Raw genomic sequence first — 21052 nt, forward strand, 5'->3', positions numbered from 1 at the left:
GGACTTCCCAGACCACACATTATTGAGGGGCGCTACAGTGAAGGAAGGGACACTGGCCCTCTGAGTTAATTCTAATAGATTCTTTGGCTTCTCCAGGCAGAGCAGTTCTGATTTCCTTTCTGACAGAGGCACCTTTGTCTTCCAGTGATTAGAGGTCTTTCCAGCAGTGGCACCAAGGTCTCCGACATGGCCTTGGTATCTCTAAAAGGGAACCCTTTGCTTTTTTCTCTTCTCCAAAATAGACATGGATCTTCCCAGTTCCTTTCAGGGGTCTTAGTACAAAAACTACTGATCTCTGTCCCAGCCTGTTGGTGTCCCCACCATGGGGATCTTGTTCCCCATGCCTGCATGCTCCTGGGTGCTGGCTGGGCTCTGCCATGCTGCTCCTGTGCTGCTTGCCTTGCCCTACCCTCATGGGAACCTTGCCTGGGCTAGTTCTAACTTGGAGGGAGCCAGGCAAAGTGCTCCTCCCTGTGTAATCCCAAGCCCACACCAAGGTTCTAGCCTTGGCATGCACCCTGGGCATCCTCTGCAGGGCTTCAGCTCTAGTCCCTCTGCCCTCTTGGCCCTAGCAGTAAAGATGGTGTCGTGTGATCTCTGGGTGCCTGTGTGATCTCTGGGTGCCTCAGTCCCCATGAGGTCCCCAAGCCTCTGCCATGGTGTTTTTTTCCTCCCCCACACCATGCCTGGCACATCACCAAACAGCAGTGTTTAGAGCCCTCTGAGCATGAGTGGTACCCTTCAGGGCTAAGAATGTGTACTCAGAGCCAAGGCAGGGTCTGCACTTGCCCCTTCACAGAGCCCAAGGCTCAGGGCCAGTTGGGCCCAGTGTCCACACAAGGCTCTCCTCCCAGCCCTGATGCAACTGGGCTCCCACTCCATACCAGCAGTGCCCTTGCTGGCAGGGATGCTATCTAGTAATTAGACCAGAGCAGCCCCTTCCAGGGAAAAGGCAGGAGGGATGCCAACCCCTGCAGGCAAAGACTTCTCACCCTGCACCCTGAGGCCCCAAATGGAGAGTGGGCCAGGAGCCCAAACAACAGCTGAAACAGATACTTGTTTATTTCCCATAAAGGAGGCAAAATAGGGTCCTTTAGCCAAGCAGACCTCACTTCCAGAAGAGTACATTCCAGAAGAGCAGCCAGCAGGGGTAGAGACCCAGGGCCAGCAGTGGGAAGAGCAGGGCACCGTAGGTGTAGTGCTCCAGGACACCCTGGGCCAGTGACGACAGAAAGAGCTGCCAGCCTTCGGCTATCGACAGCGGTGCCTCCTGCAGCTCCCGCCACAGGAACAGGCTGCCCAAGAGTGTGGCTGCTGGGCTCGTCAGTACCAGCAGAGCAGCATAGAGGGGCCTAGGTATGAGAGCAACATCAGGGCAGGCTCTGTAGTGGGGGTATGGGCACCAAGTGGGAGAGGAGGGGTACTGAATGAGGGCGGGCTCTAGGGTAAGGGGCACAGGTGCTGGGGAAATAGGAGCTGACCAGCACATACCGGGGTCCATGAGGCTCGGTGAGTGTAGCAGCAGGCACCATAGTGGCAGCGAGAAGGAAGCCCAGTGAGAAGTTGGTAAGGGCAATGCAGCCCAGCTGTAGTGCTAAGTAGATCAGGGCCACCAGCTTTAGTGCCATCCAGCCCCTGTCTGGGGCCTGTGTGCTCACCACCCTGCAAGGCAAGGGGCTCACAGGCAGCTGCTTGTATGCCCAGGGTGCCTATCCATACCTGCCCAGCCCAGTCCAGACTCTTACCAGTGGGTATTGTGGGGAAGGGCCAGGCCAGCCACATAAATTGCCAGCAGCGTCAGCACCACGGCCTCAGCCTCGCCCACTGGGAAGTGTTCGGTGGCCATGTGTTGACTCAGCACTGGCAGGACGTAGAGGGCCAGTCCCATGGCCTGAGAGACCAGCACAGGTGCCACAAGCGAGGCCAGCCCCACACCCTGCAGGGCACACGGGCTCCTGGAGTTGGGGCCATGGGACCCCCAAGGACCTTTACCGCCACCCCACTAGCTGAAGCTAAGCACCATTCAGAATCCCAGAATCCCACCCCAACCACAAAAGGGGCTGCCATCACCTGTGCTGCAGGGAGGGCGGCACTGGGTCCAGGCCCTTCCCCAGCCTCAAGGCCCACTCCGGCCTCATGTAGTTGCATCCACAGTTCCAAAGCATGGCCCAGTCAAGGAGCCCACAAGAAGTGTGATAGGCTCTGCAGGGTAGGGGACCCAGGACTCACCCACACTCCCCCACCCTCAAATCAGGATGGAGAACTCTTCCCAACCTAGAAGGAACCTGAGACTAGTCACAAGCAGTTAGCCAGGGAGGATATCTTCAGACCAAGGACCAGGAGCAAGAAGCCAGCGGCGGGCATGTAGAGGCCGATGGAGACAAAGCGGGATAGAGCAGGGAGTAGGTAGAGGAAGAAGGACTGGTGCAGGCGCTCTAGGAGGTGGTTGAGCTTCCGGAACATGCCCTCCAAAGCCCTGTTGGGTATGGGGTGAGGTCACAGTCAACCAGATCCCCCAGGTCATCTCTATCCCACCAAAGATGGGCACTGCTCTGAGTGTGGAAAGAGAAAAGACCAGAGGCTACTTACTTGCCCACAGCCACGAGGTCATACTTGTACTGGCGAAAACTATTGATGCCACGCAGGGTTAGGGCCTCCACGCGGTAGCGCAGGAAGAGGCCGTGGGGACCGTGGGGGCGGCCAGAGGCCTGCTGCAGAACCATGAGCAGCAGTGTCTGCAGGCCCTGCAGTGGCCCATCCAGTGATGTCCAGTCCTGGGGCTGCAGCTTTAAAGGTGGGAACAGGATCAGATAATGCCCCCCATACAGGCCTGGTGCCCCCTTAGACAGGCAGTCCCACCTTGCCCTGCAATGTGCACAACAACCCCCCTTTCTGGCAGAAGGTCTGGAAGAGGTTGAGCAGGTCAAGGTTGGGCAACTGCCCGTTGAGGCCTTCCACAGACACATCGAGGCTGGTGACCACATCACTGCTCAGCTCCAGGGCCACGGCGGCCTGGATGGCCCCAGCCCGGCCCTGCAATGGAGACGACTGCATGCCTGTAGGGGCAAGTAAATGAACACCAACGGGTGGGCTGATGAGGTCAGTGACCCTGAGAGAGGAACCAGGGCAGGACAAGAGCACATACCAGTCACATTGACATCATGGTAGGCTTCAAGCCACGCCTCAGTGCCCAGAAGGTCATGTTCTGTCACCAGGAAAATGATATCTTTGGCCCAGTAAATCTGTCCTGGAGACCAGAAGCAGGATTAGCTGGGCCTAGGGCACTGGCCAAACCCTCCTTAGCCAGCAGCCCCTGAGCCTCACCCCGGAAGTGGGCAGCCAGTGCCAGCAGCAGCCCCACAGCCTGGCTGTTGGTAGAGTCAGAGCCACAGGGCACGGTGAACACGAGAGACTCAGTGCTAGCAGCACGGGGGGCCCGCAGAATGCCGTACACGTTGGTGCCTGACACCATCTGCATGTAGTATTGGTGGGAGTGAGCCTCAGCGCAACCCTACAACAGAAGGCTGAAGCCCCTCAACCCCCACCCTGTTTTCCTGGCCCTACAACGCCCACCAGGGATTTCCCTCGCCCCAGATCATCTCTCCCATTGACCTTCCTGGCCCCACAAAACCCTCCAACATGATTCCAAGCCCAGACCACCCCTCCAAGGTGCTTCTTGGCCCCAAACACAACCGCCCCCCTTTCCAATACATAGCGTTCATGCGTTTCATCTGGGAAAGGCAGTTTCCGGGAGAAACTCTGTGTGTAGACCTCCAGCCCAACTGATCGCATCGTCCGCTCCAGCCAGGCCACTGGCAGAGCCCTGGAGACAAAGAGAGCTTCTGAGCAGAGCTCCCTGGCCTTGGCCACCACTACTTCCCCCATACCCACTGCTTTGCCGCTCACCCCGACTTCCTGCGGTGGGCAGCGAAGTCCCGAGCAAAGCTCCGGGCACGGTCTCCGCCCACAAACTGCTCCTCCACCATAGTGGAGCCCATGGCGTTCTCCGACATGTAAGTGCGCTGGGTCAGCGGCGGGAAAGCCAGCGCCAAGAACCAGGCGATGCCCGCCACGTAGCTCAGCATGCTGTGAAAGAGAGGAAGAAGGGGGCCACCGGGGCATTAGAGGGACGAGGGACGCCGGCCTGTGGCCTCAACCTCTGCACCAAGGGTCGAACCGGCGGATCGGAGGAACTTAGACCCAGAGTCCGAGCATCGAGATGCCGGACAGAGGAGCTGAGCCCCAGGCCTGGCACCCTGAGTGATGCCAGCGGTGGGAGGAGGCGGAGCGGGCAGCCCCGGCCCCGTGAGCGAGGGCCCGCGCGCGATCAGAGGCAGCTTCAGCCCGAGACCCTCAGGGTCCCGCCTCACCAGAGCGGCGCGTTGAGGCGCAGCACGAGGCGGGCGAGCGCGCGCCGGCGCACCGGGTCCGACAGGAGGCCCATGGTGGGGCGAGGTAGCCCTGGGAGCTTACTCCCGCTGCCAGCTAGGGCAGCCAAGCCCGCGCGACGCTCCCGCCAGACCCGAGAACCAGTACCCGCCCGCACTTCCGGTCCCGGCGACCTTCGCGCCAGTGCGCATGCCCAGTAGAGGTCGCGTCCCGCCTCCGTTCAGCCAGCACGCATGCCCAGAGCAGCGGCCGGGCTTGAGCTGCGGGCTTGAGCATCTTATGGGGGCGGTGCGCCAGCAGGCCAGGGACTGGGGACCGGGTTTCAGAGTCTGCTGGGAGCACCTCCGGGAGGGAGGGTTGGACCACATTAGGGGAGAAGTAGCTCCTGGGTTTGGGCTGCTGGGGGCGATAGTCAGAGCTCCTGCAGGTCTGAGAGCAGGAGGTGGATGAAGGAAGAGGGCACAGTAGTAGGGCAGCAGGGTCAGGGTCAGAGGTGAGGAAAAACTCCAGGTGAGAACAGGCGTCTGTTATGTCTTTAGAGCCCAAGGTGGGTACCATAAAGGCCCAAGGGGCTCCAAGACACAATGCATAGGATGTGGGACATGTTCCCCCCCTCTATGGGGGGTACCCATAGCCAGCTGAGTTCACCCTCAGCCCTTGTGCTCAGGACCCTAGATGTGCTGGGGTGAGCATAACAGACTCCTTAGTCTGATGGCCTGGTTCAATTTGCCAGACCCCACCTAAACCACTGTTCAGTGGCCTTGAGCCCTTCCTGGCATATGCTGCTCTTTCCACCCAGGGACTCCCTCACTTTAAACCCCAACTCCACCTTCCTCTTCAGGGTTTGAATCCTGAGGCTACAAAGAAGCATGTAGTTCATGTGGCACGGGGGGGCAGCTCCTGGTCACCCTCAGGAGCCAGCACAAGGCCAGGCTCTGCAGGGTTCTGCACTGTTCTAGAAGTGCTGGAGGGAGATCAAAGCACAGTGAGGGATGTATAAGCATTAGAACAGGGCTTTATTCTGGAGATGGGTGGCTGGGTACTCAGTCTCCCAGCAAGATAGAGGCTTCACGCACATGCTGCCGGACCACATGGTCCAACAGGGTGTGCACATCTCGGGCGGCCTGGGCAGCGGCCTCTAGCACCCGCTCTAAGTGGTCCTCATGCAGCCGGGCATCCATCTCAAGCAATGCAATCTGGCCTGCAGCTGGCAGCAGGGCGAGGGCCAGCTGAGGGCCACCAGCTGCTTCCTCCACATGGCTGAGGTCCGCCAGGGCTGTGCCATCCACAAAGCCAGCTGAGCACGCACACACAAAGTCTCTCATGGGTATCCCAGCATCCAGCACTGCCAGTGTAGCTGCATTCACACAAGCTGCGTAGGTTCCACCATCTGCCTGCAGCACCTGCAGGGACCCCCCCAGGGGCATCAGTCCATCAGACTGCCACCCCCACTTTTCTTTTTTTTTTTTTTGGAGACAGAGTCTCGCTTTTGTTGCCCAGGCTAGAGTGAGTGCCGTGGCATCAGTCTAGCTCACAGCAACCTCAAACTCCTGGGCTCAAGCAATCCCCCCCGCCTCAGCCTCTCGAGTAGCTGGGACTACAGGCATGCACCACCATGCCCGGCTAATTTTTTCCATATATATTAGTTGGCCAATTAATTTCTTTCTATTTATTTATAGTAGAGACGGGGTCTTGCTCTTGCTCAGGCTGGTTTCGAACTCCTGACCTTGAGCAATCTGCCCGCCTCGGCCTATCAGAGTGCTAGGTTTACAGGCGTGAGCCACCATGCCCAGCCCACCCCCACCTTTTTTGATTACACCTTTCCCTATCCAGATTGAGGGCAACAGCCAGCTCACCTGCACATAGATGTCAATCTGGGAGCGTGGGTGCAGCTTTGTGAGGATGGCTGCCTCGAAGGTCTGGCGTAGTTGCAGGCCCATCTCACAGGATTTACGGTCCCCATGTGGCCGTCGCTTGCGCTCACCTGTGCTAAAGGTTGCTGAACTATACTGACAGTTCACCAGGGCCCGGTCTGGCAGGGCTCGAGCACGGGAGCCCCGGATCTGGAGGAGGAAGGACATGTAAGCCAGGCACACTGCTCCCAGCTCATACTCCCCAGTCTTCTGCGGCTCAGCCTCCCTTTCTCCTCTCCCTCCACTTCCAATGTTTCAGCAACTCTCCAAAACAGAACCAAGGGAGGGCCACTTGCCAGCCACCTCTGGCATGTAGTCTTTTAACTGGCTTCCTTGTGCTCATCCTTGCCCCATTCCCTCCCAATCCATGTTTGCAAATGTCATGTCTGATTCTGTCTCACCTACACACAAAGATCTTACTTTCCAAAGGCTTCCCATTACGTGTGAAATAAAATCCCAGATCCTTCCCCTGATCTACAAGACACTGAGTCCTCACCTCCCTGGAAACCCTCAACCCTATTTGGAATTCTCTCCCCACTCCCTACCAGTGCCATGCTTGTTTTCACCCCTGTGGCATTCAGCCTCTTGGATCTCTCAGCCTAGAAAGCAAAGTTCCCACGCTTATGCGCTAAGCAAACATTTTTTCAATGTCTTTGCTAGCTAGGCACTGTTACCGCGCTGGAAACAGCAGTAAAACCAAACGGTTAGTTCCAGTCCTCAGGGAGTTTATGTTCCAGCGGGGGAAACAAAGGGGGGCGGGGGGAGAATTAAACAAAATTAACGTTTGAGGTGGTAGATGAAGGCAAGGAAATGTTTATTGTAGAAAGGGGAACTGCCACGTGGATAAGGTGGACTGGGGAGGCATTATACGGCGTTTAACGTCGGAGAGCTGAGAGGAGAAGAAGCGAGTGGGAGAGTGGCTGGCATGGCAAGGAGCCGCAAAGAGGAAGGCAGGCGCAGGGACAGGGACCGATGAAAAAGGGACCACCGAGCGGTACACTGTAAGGATTATGGCGTTGACTCCGAGTGAGATGCGGCACTGAGCAACTGCTGCGTGAACCTCCGGAGGCTCACAGACCGTCGCCTCCCACGCCTCCGAGCCTCAGGCAGCCTGACAGCCCGGCGGCGGCTGCAACTCCAGCCGCAGCGCGATTCCTCCTCCCGGCCCCGCAAGTTGCCCGACTCGCGCGTGGCCACTTGCCTCGTGCGGCCCGTAGACCACCGCCAGCGCCTTGGTGTTGCCCTGCTCGATGTAGGCCGAGCCGTCAGCCTGTGCAAACACGCCCATGCGCGCCTGGATCTTGCGCAGCTCCCCAGCACGCCGTCCATCTACCCGGTAACCCTGGTCCGACAAGAGCTCCAGTCCCGCCATGCCGTCCGTCGGCGAACCCTTGTCTCTGCCCCTACAGAGACCTACAGCTACCGGAGGCCCGGGGATCTCAACTTCCGTTTGTTACCCCCAGCACTTCCGGTCCCGGGGAGATGCTACTTCCGGCGGTCAGTCCGCACTTCCGATCGCAGGGAGGGTAGGCTAACCGAAGGCCTCATTCCTGGCGTTGAAAGCCTGCTCGCCTTTGCTTCTGTTTGATCTCCATGGAGTCTGCTCCAGGGTCGCCGCGAGGCAGCGCCTGCTGGAGGGTAGCGCAGGCCTCTGTCTCTGTCCTTGCGTGGCCATAAATACGTTCGTTCTCCCAGCTGGGACGCATTCTCTGTTGTTTTCTTACTGTTTAGTTTTTACAGTTGTCCTTTCAGAAAATATCCTGTGTAAAATAAGAACGGTGCAAAAAAAAAAAAAGGAAGAAAATCTAATAGGAATAAATTTATTAACAAACTTTGAAAACTAAAAAAACAGACACAGTTTATATTACACATACATATGATCATATTCTTTGTAGGCCAGTTTTAACTTTGCTCGTTCTCTTAGTTCTGTCTGCACCTCTCTCCCCATCAACCTTAAACTAATAAATATTTTTTCCATACTCATCTGATTACGTACAATCATACACAAACACATCCAATTGTACATGTACAGCTATCCAGAGGCTTTTGGAATTCCGAGAGTCTTGCTCTGGTAGAGACAGAGCCTCACTCTGTCACCCAGGCTAGAGTACAGTGGTGTCATCATAGTTCACTGCAGCCTCAAACTCCTGGCTCAAGTGATCCTCCTGCCTCAGTCTCCTGAGTACCTGGGACTACAGGTACAAGCCACCACACCCTGCTAATTTTTCTTTTTTTTTTTTTTTATTTCTTTTTTTTATTTTGGCATATTATGGGGGTACAGATTTTAAGGTTTCAATAAATGCCCATTTCCCCCTTTTTTTTTTTTTTGAGACAGAGTCTCACTTTGTTGCCCAGGCTAGAGTGAGTGCCGTGGCGTCAGCCTGGCTCACAGCAACCTCAAACTCCTGGGCTCAGCAATCCTACTGCCTCAGCCTCCCAAGTAGCTGGGACTACAGGCATGCACCACCACGCCCCGCTAATTTTTTGTATATATATATTTTTAGTTGGTCAATTAATTTCTTTCTATTTTTGGTAAAGATGGGGTCTCGCTCAGGCTGGTTTCGAACTCCTGACCTTGAGCAATCCGCCCGTCTCGGCCTCCCAAAGTGCTAGGATTACAGGCGTGAGCCACCGAGCCTGGCCTTAATTTTTCTATTTTTAGTAGAGACAGGTCTTGCTTTTGCTGAGGCTGGTCTCCAACTCCTGACTTCAATCAGTCCTCCTGCCTTGGCCTCCCAAAGTACTGGGATTTATAGGCATGAGCCACTGTGACCAGCCTGGTTGTTGTTTTTTAAGTGGTATCATTTCATACATACTTATTTGTGTTTTTTAACTTTAAAAATACCTTATGAAATCCCTCCCAGTAATCCTTTGGAGCTCTCATTTTTTGCTGGCTGCTTGATAGACATGGGGTGGATGTATTGGATGTGTTTCCACCACTGTCCCACAGTGGACAGTTGGTGTATGTCCCGGGGCTTATAGTTGGGGGATGGAACCCCAGGAGTATGGTTTCTGGGTGAAGGCTCTAAGGACATGAGTTTTTCCTTCCTTACCAAGATTAACTTACAGTTTTAAAAATAAACTTTGGCAGCCTGCACTGTTACTGACATTGTGTTGTTCCTCTTATATTTCCTGGCCCTGATGTATTCCAGCCTGTCATGTCTATCCAGTCCAATGGAAAAGTGAGGGAGACTTTCCTCCTCAGGCACCTTCTGTCTCCATGGACCTATTTCCCAGTGGTCAGTGTCACCAGCAGGGAGTTCATTTCCTTGTTACCAGGTTCCATAATTGAGCCCTTTCCAAGCTTTTAGGAAGTGACATTCCCTGCTCCCAGTTTGAAAGTAGAAGGATGACTTCAGTGGGTTGCAACACTGACCAACAGGAGAGGAGGCACTAAGGACTCCTAGGGTGGTGACCAGGTCCATCTCCCAGCATGGCCCACACCTGACACCTCTCAGGTCCTCTTGTACCCTCCTATTACATCGAGTCTCATACTGCAATCAAATGGGCCTCTTTTTTTCTCTCTGAGAATGCAAATTCCATCACCCTTTCCAGAAAGAGGTTGTGTGTCTGTTTATCTCTTGCCATGTAACCTTACTGGCTTCAAATAACAAAAAATATTCTATTATTATCTCTTGGCAATTCTAGGGGTTGCCCAGGCTCAGCCAGATAGTTTGCACTTAGAAACTGTCCTGCAGTCACTGCCAGATGGTGGCTATGGCTGGCACCACCTTGAAGACTTCTCCCTCTCGTCTTTGGTGGCTGATGCCGACTCTCGGCAGGACCTCAGTTAGGATTGTCGGGCAGCACACCTACACATGGCTTCTTCTCACAACCAGGGCTTCCTCCGTGGCTGGGTTCCAAGGGCAGCCTCCTGAGACAACAAGAGGAACAACATATGCATGGCACTTTCATGACCTAGCCTCAGAAGTCACATAGTTACTCCTGCCAGACTCTGTGGGCCAAGGCAGTCATAAAGGTCTGCCCCGGCTAAAGAGGAGGGGACAGGGACCCTACCCCTCTGTGGAAGGAGTGTCAATGTTACACTGTAAGAAGAGCAGGTGGGCTGGGAATGCTGTGGTGGGCTGGGGAGATACAGTCTGCTACAGGGACCCATATTTAGTAGTCACAGTATTCTCTCCAAAGTGGTTGTGATGTGAAAGACAGCACAGGAGTTAGAGAGCAGGCCACAGCCCTGCTGCTGCAGGTGGTCCAAAGCCATGGTGAGTCACCATCCTCTGCCACTGGCAACCCTTGATTCCCCCACCCTGACTGGCCTGAGCTGTTTACTGGTGGAGCAACCCAGGCCTTCATCCCTCAGCAGCAGTCTGAGCTCTTGTCCCTGTTCTTATTGGGCTGGAGTTGTTGTAGTTGTCTCTTGACGGCCCTCACTGATGTGGAAGTCCTAAGCTGCCTGCCTGCCTCTGCAGTGTCCCTACCTTCAGAAACTAGGGCCTCCAACCTGGCAGCATCTCAGGTTTGGGGCCACTGTCATTATGGGGCCATTCTTACTGCATATCCTTGGTTCTGTGACCCTGGTATTTTAGCTGTAGGGCACACACATGGGTGGGTCCAAGTTTTAGAGGCCTAAGGCTTATGCAGATTTGGGGGCTGTGTTGAAGGTACCCAAGACCAGCCCCAGAATCAGTGATTTGCTAGGAGGACTCAGAGAACTCAGAGTATATGGTTGTACTCCTGGCTAAGATTTCTTATGGAGTGAAAGAACAGTCTTGCTAAGGGCTAACAAGAAAATAAATTCCTTTCTGCAGCAGTATGTTCTTTAAAAAAAAAAAAAAAAAAAAAAAAAAAAAAAAAAAGAAAATAAATTCCTAACTGGCAGCCACTTAGAGTAGCTCAAACCCTGCCTCTAAGGGTATAGCCTGAATATCTCTCCTACAGAGATGTTTACCTAGCAATTAAAAGATGCTGAGCAAGACAAAAGGTCTAAATCCTCATTAACATTCGCCAGAGCTGGTGGATTCACATTCCAAAAGAGAAAGTATCTCCAGGATTGTGGAAGAAATGGTAGACTATCTGGATGGACTGGCATCAAAAATTCACTGCCTGCGAAAAGGTTTTTTAAGTATTGTTTAAACAGCCTTGAAGAAGCCACCTCCCCCTGGCCGAGAGCCACTCTTATCAGGGAATGGTGGGAATCTTTCTGAAACCCAAGTTCCCAGATACCAGCAAAATCTGCAAGCTTGTGATTTTTTTTTTAATTTTAATTTTTCATATTCGTTTCTGATGAATAGTCCAGGGAGAAAGTTTGCTTTTTGAAGAAGAGCAGTCTCAGGCCTGATGTGTTAACTCTACTCTGCCCAGGGTCCTCTTTAAGAAATAGAAGACAAGGCTGGGCACGGTCGCTCACGCCTGTAATCCTAGCACTCTGGGAGGCCAAGGCGGGCGGATTGCTCAAGGTCAGGAGTTCAAAACCAGCCTGAGCAAGAGCAAGAGACTGTCTCTACTATAAATAGAAAGAAATTAATTGTTAGAAAGAAATTAATTGGCTAACTAATATATATGGAAAAAGTTAGCCAGGCATGGTGGCACATGCCTGTAGTCTCAGGAGCCTGAGGCAGTAGGAATGCTTGAGCCCAGGAGTTTGAGGTTGCTGTGAGCTAGGCTGACACCACGGCACTCACTCTAGCCTGGGCAACAAAGAGAGAACCCGGGCGCAGTGGCTCACGCCTGTGATCCTAGCACTTTGGGAGGCTGAGGCGGGTGGATTGCTCGAGGTCAGGAGTTCAAAACCAACCTGAGCAAGAGCGAGACCCTGTTTCTACTATAAATAGAAAGAAATTAATTGGCCAACTAATATATATAGAAAAAATTAGCCGGGCATGGTGGCGCATGCCTGTTGTCCCAGCTACTCGGGAGGCTGAGACAGAAGGATTGCTTGAGCCCAGGAGTTTGAGGTTGCTGTGAGCTAGGCTGACGCCACGGCACTCACTCTAGCCTGGACAATAGAATGAGACTCTGTCTCAAAAAAAAAAAGTATATATATATATATAATGTTAATTAACTGCCTGGCATATAATTAACATGTAACATGTTTAGCCTGCATTTTTTGGATGCATATTCCAATGGCCTCTTCAGGTGACAACACTTTATGATGCCACCTTTCATATATAGAGAGAAAATAATTCAGTCTCTCCTCTGACATGTTTTATCAAAATTTACTTCTATTATTTATAGTTTAGATAAATTGCTTTCAGGTAACAGCTCCTTTGGGTAATATCGTGTACATTTTTAGGATTATTGTTAAATTTTAGGAAACCTCTATTAAATCTCTTCCATATATGAGCCATAAGATTTCAGGGCCTTTTGGGTTTTCTTGCTTGTGACTAATCTTAGATACTCATTGAGCTGACGACGCTTGTTAGCCAGTTTTGTTAGCTTGTGCTGTCATAACATGCAGCGGAGGAGGTGGGTGTGTTTCTGGAAGCCATTTCTACCCCAGAACCACTTGCAGTAGCATACATATATCAGGAAGTGACTGTTCTCACTAAACCCAAACTAAATGTCCCCTCAACTCAACCTACTCAGAGCTGCATCCCACATGCCTTCTCCAGTTCCACACAGCAGAGCAGGTTGTAGTGGCACGAGACAGTCTTAACTGACTGGGGCTAAAATATTTTATGTTTGTAAACTTTACTATAATAAAAACATGAATACTATTGCTGGGGTGAAGGGCTTGACCCTTCACCCCAGCAATAGTATTCCCTTCACCCCACGAGCATGAAACCTCGTGGCTTCATGGTGAATCTGTCCCTAGAGCCCCAACTCCTTAGGGTAACACAGACTCATCCCAGCAGTGTTCCACCCAGAAGGGGATGACATCCAGCTGGCAGTATGGCTGGGCCTTCAACAGACAGCACCACCCCATCCTCAGGCTGATGGGGAATTTGGGAAGACCAGAAAGTCCCGATGTTGTGAGCTCATTGCCACAGGTCCTAGGGTCTGGGATGGGTCCTTGGTGTGCTGTGCCACCCAGTGGGAGCTAGGGCATTTAGGAAGGCTGGGAGGTCAATACTGGCAGAGGAACTCCAGGCAGGAAGGGCACAGTTGTGTCCAGAGTAGGTGCTGGTTCTGGGTGGAACAAATCGCTGCCCTCTCCAGGGGAGAGTGGCCTAAGGTTGTTGGTCTCTGCAGCTGCAAGTTGGGCATTTGGCAGTGGCAGGCAGACCACACAAAACCACCATCCCAGCAACCATGGCCACTCTGTTCATAGGCCTTTTTTTTTTTAGAGAGTCTTACTCTTTTGCCTGGGCTAGAGTGCCGTGGCATCAGCCTAGCTCACAGCAACATCAAACTTCTGGGCTGAAGCAATCCTCCTGCTTCAGCCTTCCGGGTAGCTGGGACTACAGGCACGTGCCACCATGCCCATCTAATTTTTTCTATTTTTTTTAGTTGTTTGGTTAATTTCTTTCTATTTATAATAGAGATGGTGTCTTGCTCTTGCTCAGGCTGGTCTTGAACTCCTGAGTTCAAGCAATCCTCCCACCTCGGCCTCCCAGAGTGCTAGGATTACAAGTGTGAGCCACGGGACCCAACCATAGGCCTTTGTATAAGCAAAGCTGTGCCATCTTTGTCTGTAAAGTCCAGAATCTGGCCCCTTCAAGGCAGTTACCACTGCCTGCTCCCTCTCCTGCAATCAGTATCAGAGGGACACCTGAACCCCCATATTCACTGCAGCACTATGCAGCACGATAGGAAAAATATGGAATCAACCCAAGTGTCCATCATCAGATAAATGGATAAACAAATGTGGTATATTTACACAATGGAGTACTATTCAGCCATGAAAAAGAATGAAATCCTATCATTTGCAGCAACAAGAATGAAACTGGAGGTCATTATGTTGAGTTATATAAGCTAGTCACAGGAAGACAAATATTGCATGTTTTCACTCATCTGTGGGAGCCAAATGAGTTGATCTCATGGGGATAGAGAGTGGAATGATCATTACCATAGCTTGGAAGGATGGGGATGAAGAGAGTTTCGTTAATGGGTACAAGCACACAGGCAGACAGAAGGAATAAATTCTAATGTTAATAGGGGAATAAGGTGACTATAGTTAGGAACAATGTATTGTATATTTTTAAATAGCCAGAAAAGGCTGGGCGCAGTGTCTAATGCCTGTAATCCTAGCACTCTGGGAGGCCGAGGCGGGAGGATTGCTCGAGGTAAGGAGTTCGAGACCAGCCTGAGCAAGAGCAAGACCCCGTCTCTACTAAAAATAGAAAAAAATTAATTGGCCAACTAAAAATATGTAGAAAAAATTAGCCGGGCATGGTGGCGCATGCCTGTAATCCCAGCTACTTGGGAGGCTGAGGCAGGAGGATTGCTTGAGCCCAGGACTTTGAGGTTGCTGTGAGCTAGGCTGACGCCACAGCACTCTAGCCCGGGCAACAGAGTGAGACTCTGTGTGAAAGAAAGAAAGAAAGAAAGAAAGAAAGAAAGAAAGAAAGAAAGAAAGAAAGAAAGAAAGAAAGAAAGAAAGAAAGAAAGAAAGAAAGAATTTCTCAAATAGGTACACTATCCTGTTTCCTTGAATATCTCATCAATTTTTGTTGAAAATTAGACATTTTGGGTGGGCACAGTGGCTCATGCCTATAATCCTAGCACTTTGGGAGGCCAAGGAAGGAGGATTGCTTGAGGCCAGGAGTTTGAGACCAGCCTGAGCAAGAACAAGACTGCATCGCTACAAAAAATTGAAAAGTGAGCCAAGTGTGGTGGTATTCAACTGTAGTCCCAGCTACTCAGGAGGCTGAGGCAGGAGGATCACTTGAGCCCAAGAGATTGAGGCTGCAGTGAGCTATTAATATGATGACGTCACTGTCCATTGGCCTGGGCAACGGAGTCTCACAAAAATAAAAGAGAAAGAAAAGAGCTTTCGCTCAGGCCGTGGTGTCGGCAGGATGGGCAAGTGTCCAGTGGACTTCGTACTGCCAGGAAGCTCTGTAGTCACTGACGAGACCAGAAGTGGCATGATAAACAGTACAAGAAAGTCCATTTGGGCACAGCCCTGTAGGCCAACCCCTTTGGAGGTGCTTCCCATGCAAAGGGAATTATGCTGGAAAACGTAGGAGTTGAAGCCAAACAGCCAAATTCAGCCATCAGAAAGTGTTTCAGGGTCCAGCTCATTAAGAACAGCAAGAAAATCATAGCCTTTGTATCCAACAATGGTTGCTTGAACTTTATTGAGGAAAACAATGAAGTTCTGGTTGCTGGATTTGGTTGAAAAGGTCATGCTATTGGTGACATTCCTGGAGTACGCTTTAAGGTTGTCAAAGTAGCCAATGTCTCTTTTGGCTCTATACAAAGGCAAGAAAGAAAGACCAAGATCATAATTTTTTTTTTTTTTTTTTTTTGAGATAGAGTCTCACTGTGTTGCCTGGGCTAGAATGCCGTGGCGTCTACCTAGCTCACAGTAACCTCAAACTCCTGGGCTCAGGTGATCCTTCTGCCTCAGCCTCCCGAGTAGCTGGGACTGCAGGCATGCACCACCATGCCCGGCTAATTTTTTCTATATATTTTTAGTTGGCCAATTAATTTCTATTTTTAGTAGAGATGGGGTCTCGCTCTTGCTCAGGTTGGTTTTGAACTCCTGACCTTAAGCGATCTGCCAGCCTCGGCCTCCCAGAGTGCTAGGATTACAGGCAGGAGCCACCACACCCAGCCAAGATCATAAATTTTGATGGTGAAAGCACGGTAATAAATTTTAATATGCCAAAAACATTAAAAAAAAAAAAAAGCGCCGGGCGAGGTGGCTCACATCTGTAATCCTAGTACTCTGGGAGGCTGAAGCGGTGGATCATTTGAGCTCAGGAGTTCAAGAGCAGCCTGAGCAAGAGTGAGACCTTGTCTCTACTAAAAAAAAAAATAGAAAAAAATAATCTGGACAACTTAAAATATATAGAAAAAATTAACCAGGAGTGGTGGTGCATGCCTGTAGTCCCAGCTACTTGGGAGGTTGAGGAAGGAGGATCGCCTGAGCCCAGGAGTTTGAGGCTGCTGTGAGCTAGGCTGATGCCATGGCACTCTAGCCCCGGCAACAGAGTGAGACTCTGCCTAAAAAAAAAAAGAAGAAGAAAAGAAAAAAAAAATACTGGAATTTTTGGTTAATATGTTATAGCAGCTCTGGATTATGATTTGCTAACTCTCCTTTGCCTTGGTGTTGCTAGTTTTCAGTTCATTTTGTTGAGTGGCCTGCCTGGACTGATTCTGTGAAGTCTGTTGCCCCACAGTTCACAGCGTCTCATGCCAAACCAGTTTTCTCTCTAGTTCTTATTGTTTTGTTTTTTTTTTGTGAGACAGAGTCTCGCTTTGTTGCCTAGGCTAGAGTGAGTGCCGTGGCGTCAGCCTAGCTCACAGCAACCTCAAACACCTGGGCTCAAGCAATCCTGCTGCCTCAGCCTCCCAAGTAGCTGGGACTACAGGCATGTGCCACCATGCCCGGCTAATTTTTTCTATATATATTAGTTGGCCAATTAGTTTCTTTCTATTTATAGTAGAGACAGGGTCTCACTGTTGGTCAGGCTGGTTTCGAACTCCTGACCTCGAGCAATCCGCCCGCCTCGGCCTCCCAGAGAGCTAGGATTACAGGCGTGAGCCACCGCGCCCGGCCTCTAGTTCTTATTTTTAAGAACTTGTGGCTTTCTAGAAGTTGCATTGGGTCAGTATTGTTTAGTGGGGTTTTTTTGTTTTTTTTTTGTTTTTTTTTGAGACAGAGTCTCACTTTGTTGCCCAGGCTAGAGTGAGTGCTGTGGCGTCAGCCTAGCTCACAGCAACCTCAAACTCCTGGGCTCAAGCAATCCTTCTGCCTCAGCCTCCTGAGTAGCTGGGACTACAGGCATGCGCCACCATGCCTGGCTAATTTTTTCTATATATATTAGTTGGTCAAATAATTTCTCTCTATTTATAGTAGAGACGGGGGTCTCGCTCTTGCTCAGGCTGGTTTTGAACTCCTGACCTCGAGCAATCCGCCTGCCTGGGCCTCCCAGAGTGCTAGGATTACAGGCGTGAGCCACCAGGCCCAGCCAGTATCGTTTAGTGTTAAGCCACCAATTGGTCAAAGGCTGTGCTTAAGCTCTCCAAGCCAATGAGGCTCCCATAGGGTCCCTCAGTCTCCCCACTTTTTTTCTGTGTCCTGATGGAAAATAACAGAGTACTTGACCACTCTCTGACCCCAACCAGCTGTAGGTTTCCCCAGCAGGCTCGAACCCAAACCAGGGCCTTGAACATTCCCAGGCACTGACAAAGGTATCTAGGTTTACTAGAAAGATACTAACCCCAGTCCTAAGCTAAATTCCTTAAAACCTCATATAAACTCTATACCCTGATGTGCTGGCTACGGACATACCTGGGGAGAATTCCCTATTCTCTCACTGCTACAGGCTCTGTATGTAAGTTCCCCAAGTAAATGCTGTGGACTGAGCACCCTGGCATTCGGTGCTCTTTTTGGAATCCCAACCAGTCCCACCTCCCACAGTTTTTGGCACTCCCTTGTGGAAACTCCACTGCTGCCGCTTTTAGGGTAACTTCAGGGTGGGTTCAGAGGGATGAAACGGCTCCCATCCTTTGCTGATGTATCCACGTGTGGGCTTTCATGTCCCCCCACATTCAGCCAGTGTCATGGGCTGAATAATGACCTCCAACAATATTTAGGTTCAAATCATGCAAGCCTGTGAATGTATCTTATTTGGCAAAAGGGACTCCTGTGATTAAGTTAAGGATCTTGAGATGGGGAGATAATCCTGGATTACCCAGGTGGGCCCTGGGTGTAGTTGCAAGCACCCTCACAAGAGGGAAACAGAGGAAGGTTTTTTGTGTTTTTTTTTGAGACAGAGTCTCACTCTGTTGTCCTAGCTAGAGTGCCATGGTGTCAGCCCCGCTCACAGCAACCTCACACTCCTGGGCTCAAGCAATCCTTCTGCCTCAGCCTCCCAAGTAGCTGGGACTACAGGCACGTGCTACTGTGCCCAGATAATTTTTTTTTCTATATATTTTTAGTTGGACAATTAATTTGTATCTATTTATAGTAGAGATGGGGTCTCATTCTTGCTCAGCCTGGTTTCGAACTCCTGATCTTGAGCAATCCACCCAACTCGGCCTCTCAGGATTACAGGCATAGGATTACAGGCATGAGCCACCATGCCCGGCCCAGAGGAAGGTTTGACTACAGAAGAGGAGGAGGCCATGTGACAACATAGGCAGAGATTGGAGTGATGCAACCAAAAGCACAGGATTGCTGGCAGCCTCCAAAAGCTGGAAGAGGCAGGGAAGGAGTTTTCTGAAACCTCCAGCAGGAACCATTCCTGCGAAAACCAACCAACCAACCAACAAAATCTCTTGATTTTAGCCCCTTAAGACTTGGTCTCCAGAACTATTAGAGATTAAATTTCTGTAGTTTTGAGACTGCAAGTTTGTGGTAATTTGTTAGAGCAACAATAGAAACCAATACATCCGGTGACCAGTAGCTCTCCCGAGTGGTGCGGCCTAGCGCCTGTGTGTAGTCCTGGACTCCCAGGGACAGGTGTGGCAGTAATGGGGTCCTTTTTTGTGTGTCTCTGTCCCTGTTTTCTATGTTAGACTTCTGGTTGGCCTGCCATTTCAGCTGCTCCTATTAGTTTTATGGCGCTGTTAGTTTTTCCATAATCTCTGGCCACTGAGGTTTCCACTGCCATCCCACCATGCCGTCCACCATGTGGCTTTCTCCACACTCAACTTCCACCTGCAGTTGGTGTGTGGCACTGTGCAGCTGTGCCCTGACACCTGGCCTCTTGCCCCGGGCAGGTTATGGGGACCTGGGAGTGGGCAGAACCTGCTTCCCCAGAGTGATGCCCTGCTCCCTGGAGGGATGTTGGGGGAGCCAGAGGAAGGGGAGCCCCATATTCTTGGCTACTCCTCTGGGAGTAAAGCTTTCATAACAGGGAGCTGGGACCATGGGAGCAGGTCAGGCTCAAACACAACAGATTCCTGCTGTTCTGACCAACACTGGATCTTCTGGAGTAAATGTTCCTGCTTTGCTGTGCCCAAGAGAGAGAGGCACTCTGCTATCCCGGGAGTCCTGCCCCTCCAGGGTTCTCGAGGGGAAGCCTGGAGCTCTCGCTTCCTCATGTTCTTCCATACAGGCTCCTTCAGATTCCAAGGTCTGACAGCTGCACCCCCTCCTGAGGGCAGGGCAGCCCAGACATCTGAGGGTGGCAGCACTGCTGGTGGCCACCTAGGCCCACCCAGCTGAGGCCACTGCCCCATTTGCTCTGGCAAGGTGGGAGAGTCTGCTTTTACCATCAAGAAGGGCTCAAGGTGCATCATCTGGGAGATGGTCATGATGGAGACTCAGAATTTGGGGGGAGGGGGGGAAATGGGCATTTATTGAAACCTTAAAATCTGTACACCCATAATATGCCGAAATAAAAAAAAAAAAAAAAGAAGGGCTCAAGGAGGCTTGAGGGTACAAGATTCAAGTGCATGCACCCGAAGTTCCCATCTCAGGTCTCAAGGCAATGACTCTGCCATGCAAAAGCTACACCGTGGCATTCCTCTGCAACCCTGCTGCCTTTCAAATCAGGTGGTGAGTCTCCTTCAGTACAGGAGGCTGTGCTAGTGTTTGTTGCTGTGTAACAAGTTGCCACAAACATAGTGGCTTAAAATCATATCAGTTTATTAACTTACATCTCTATAAGTCCGAAGTCTGAGCATAGTATGGCTGCCCTAAGAGAACTGGTTTTGAACTACTGTCTGATGTTATTAACTTCCTTTCAGCCCAAAGGACATTTTTTAGTATCTCGGATGAGGTAGGTCTGCTAGCAACAAAACAAAGTCCATGTCTTTGTTTTTTGTTTTTTTTTTAATGGCTAGTCAAGTAAAGTAGTGGGAGTGGAGAAGGAACAAAGAAATCTGTAACTGGTTGTGATGAATTACAAAGTCTCTGTCTTTGTTTATCTTGTACTGACTTTATTTCACCTCTATTTCCAAAACATGGTTTTACTGAAGGCAGAATTCTTGCTTGACAGTTTTTTTCTGACTTTGAGTGGACCATCCTATTGTCTTCTGGCCTCTACTATTTCTGTTGAGAATTCAGGTGTCAATCTTATTGGGGTTCTCTTATATGTGATGAGCCATTCTAGTTTTGTGATGAGTGATGAATCATTACTTTCAAAGTTTTCTCTTTGTCTTTGCCTTTCTTTCTTTCTTTCTTTTTTTTTTTTTCTGAGACAGAGTCTTGCTCTGTTGCCCAGGCTAGAGTGCCATGGCATCACCTTAGCTCACAGCAACCTCAAACTCCTGGGTTTAGGTGATCCTCCTGCCTCAGCCTTCCAAGTAGCTGGGAGTACAGGCATGTGCCACCTTGCCCAGCAACTTTTTTCTATTTTTAGTAGAGACAGGGTCTCACTCTTGTTCAGGCTGGTCTTGAACTCCTGAGCTCAAGAAATCCTCTGGCCTTGGCCTTCCAGAGTGCTAGGATTATAGGCGTGAGCTACCACACCCGGCCTGTCTTTGTCTTTCAGTATTTTTATTATAATATGTCGGCTCCTAGAGGCCATCTACATTCCTTGCCATATGACCCCCTCCAGCAGTGGAGAACTTCCTGTGTATAAAATCTCTTTAATTCTTACAATCTTTTCCACCAAGAAGAGGCCGGTCCTTTGAAGGGATCACCTGATTCAGTCAAGCTTAGCCCAAATGATCTCCCTTTATTTCCCAGTGGTGCCAAATAACATAACATAACATAACATAATCAC

The 21052-nt window shown here is 50.9% G+C and overlaps 2 protein-coding genes and 1 pseudogene across 2 annotated transcripts; 1 reads left to right on the forward strand and 2 right to left on the reverse strand.

Annotated features, from left to right (window-relative positions):
- Positions 1-1044: 1044 nt before the first annotated feature.
- On the reverse strand, positions 1045-4575 carry GPAA1 (glycosylphosphatidylinositol anchor attachment 1). Its single transcript, XM_012760083.3, has 12 exons — positions 4371-4575; positions 3907-4086; positions 3712-3823; positions 3325-3472; positions 3146-3247; positions 2860-3056; positions 2590-2786; positions 2323-2476; positions 2071-2163; positions 1746-1936; positions 1492-1662; positions 1045-1352 (listed from the first exon to the last, which is right to left on the reverse strand). Exons 1-12 carry the CDS (start codon positions 4442-4444, stop codon positions 1109-1111), a joined length of 1863 nt encoding a protein of 620 aa, XP_012615537.1. The 5' UTR covers positions 4445-4575; the 3' UTR covers positions 1045-1108.
- Positions 4576-5386: 811 nt separating this feature from the next.
- On the reverse strand, positions 5387-7787 carry EXOSC4 (exosome component 4). Its single transcript, XM_012760089.3, has 3 exons — positions 7504-7787; positions 6246-6452; positions 5387-5792 (listed from the first exon to the last, which is right to left on the reverse strand). The coding sequence occupies exons 1-3, from the start codon at positions 7672-7674 to the stop codon at positions 5433-5435; spliced, it is 738 nt and encodes a 245-aa protein (XP_012615543.1). The 5' UTR covers positions 7675-7787; the 3' UTR covers positions 5387-5432.
- Positions 7673-15655, forward strand: LOC105868773 (small ribosomal subunit protein uS12-like; annotated as a pseudogene).
- Positions 15656-21052: the final 5397 nt, after the last annotated feature.

This window comes from Microcebus murinus, chromosome 7 (assembly GCF_040939455.1).
Source record: "Microcebus murinus isolate Inina chromosome 7, M.murinus_Inina_mat1.0, whole genome shotgun sequence".
Lineage (NCBI taxonomy): Eukaryota > Metazoa > Chordata > Mammalia > Primates > Cheirogaleidae > Microcebus > Microcebus murinus.

Coding starts and splice junctions, on each gene's coding strand:
- GPAA1 (XM_012760083.3), bottom strand. CDS start 4,444: ATGGGCCTCCTGTCGGACCCGGTGCGCCGGCGCGCGCTCGCCCGCCTC. Junction 2,477..2,589: donor GACCTCGTGGCTGTGGGCAA/GTAAGTAGCCTC, acceptor CATACCCAACAG/GGCTTTGGAGGGCATGTTCC. Junction 2,164..2,322: donor TCCTGGTCCTTGGTCTGAAG/ATATCCTCCCTG, acceptor TGACTGGGCCAT/GCTTTGGAACTGTGGATGCA.
- EXOSC4 (XM_012760089.3), bottom strand. CDS start 7,674: ATGGCGGGACTGGAGCTCTTGTCGGACCAGGGTTACCGGGTAGATGGA. Junction 6,453..7,503: donor TGGTCTACGGGCCGCACGAG/GCAAGTGGCCAC, acceptor TTCCTCCTCCAG/ATCCGGGGCTCCCGTGCTCG. Junction 5,793..6,245: donor AGATTGACATCTATGTGCAG/GTGAGCTGGCTG, acceptor GGGTCCCTGCAG/GTGCTGCAGGCAGATGGTGG.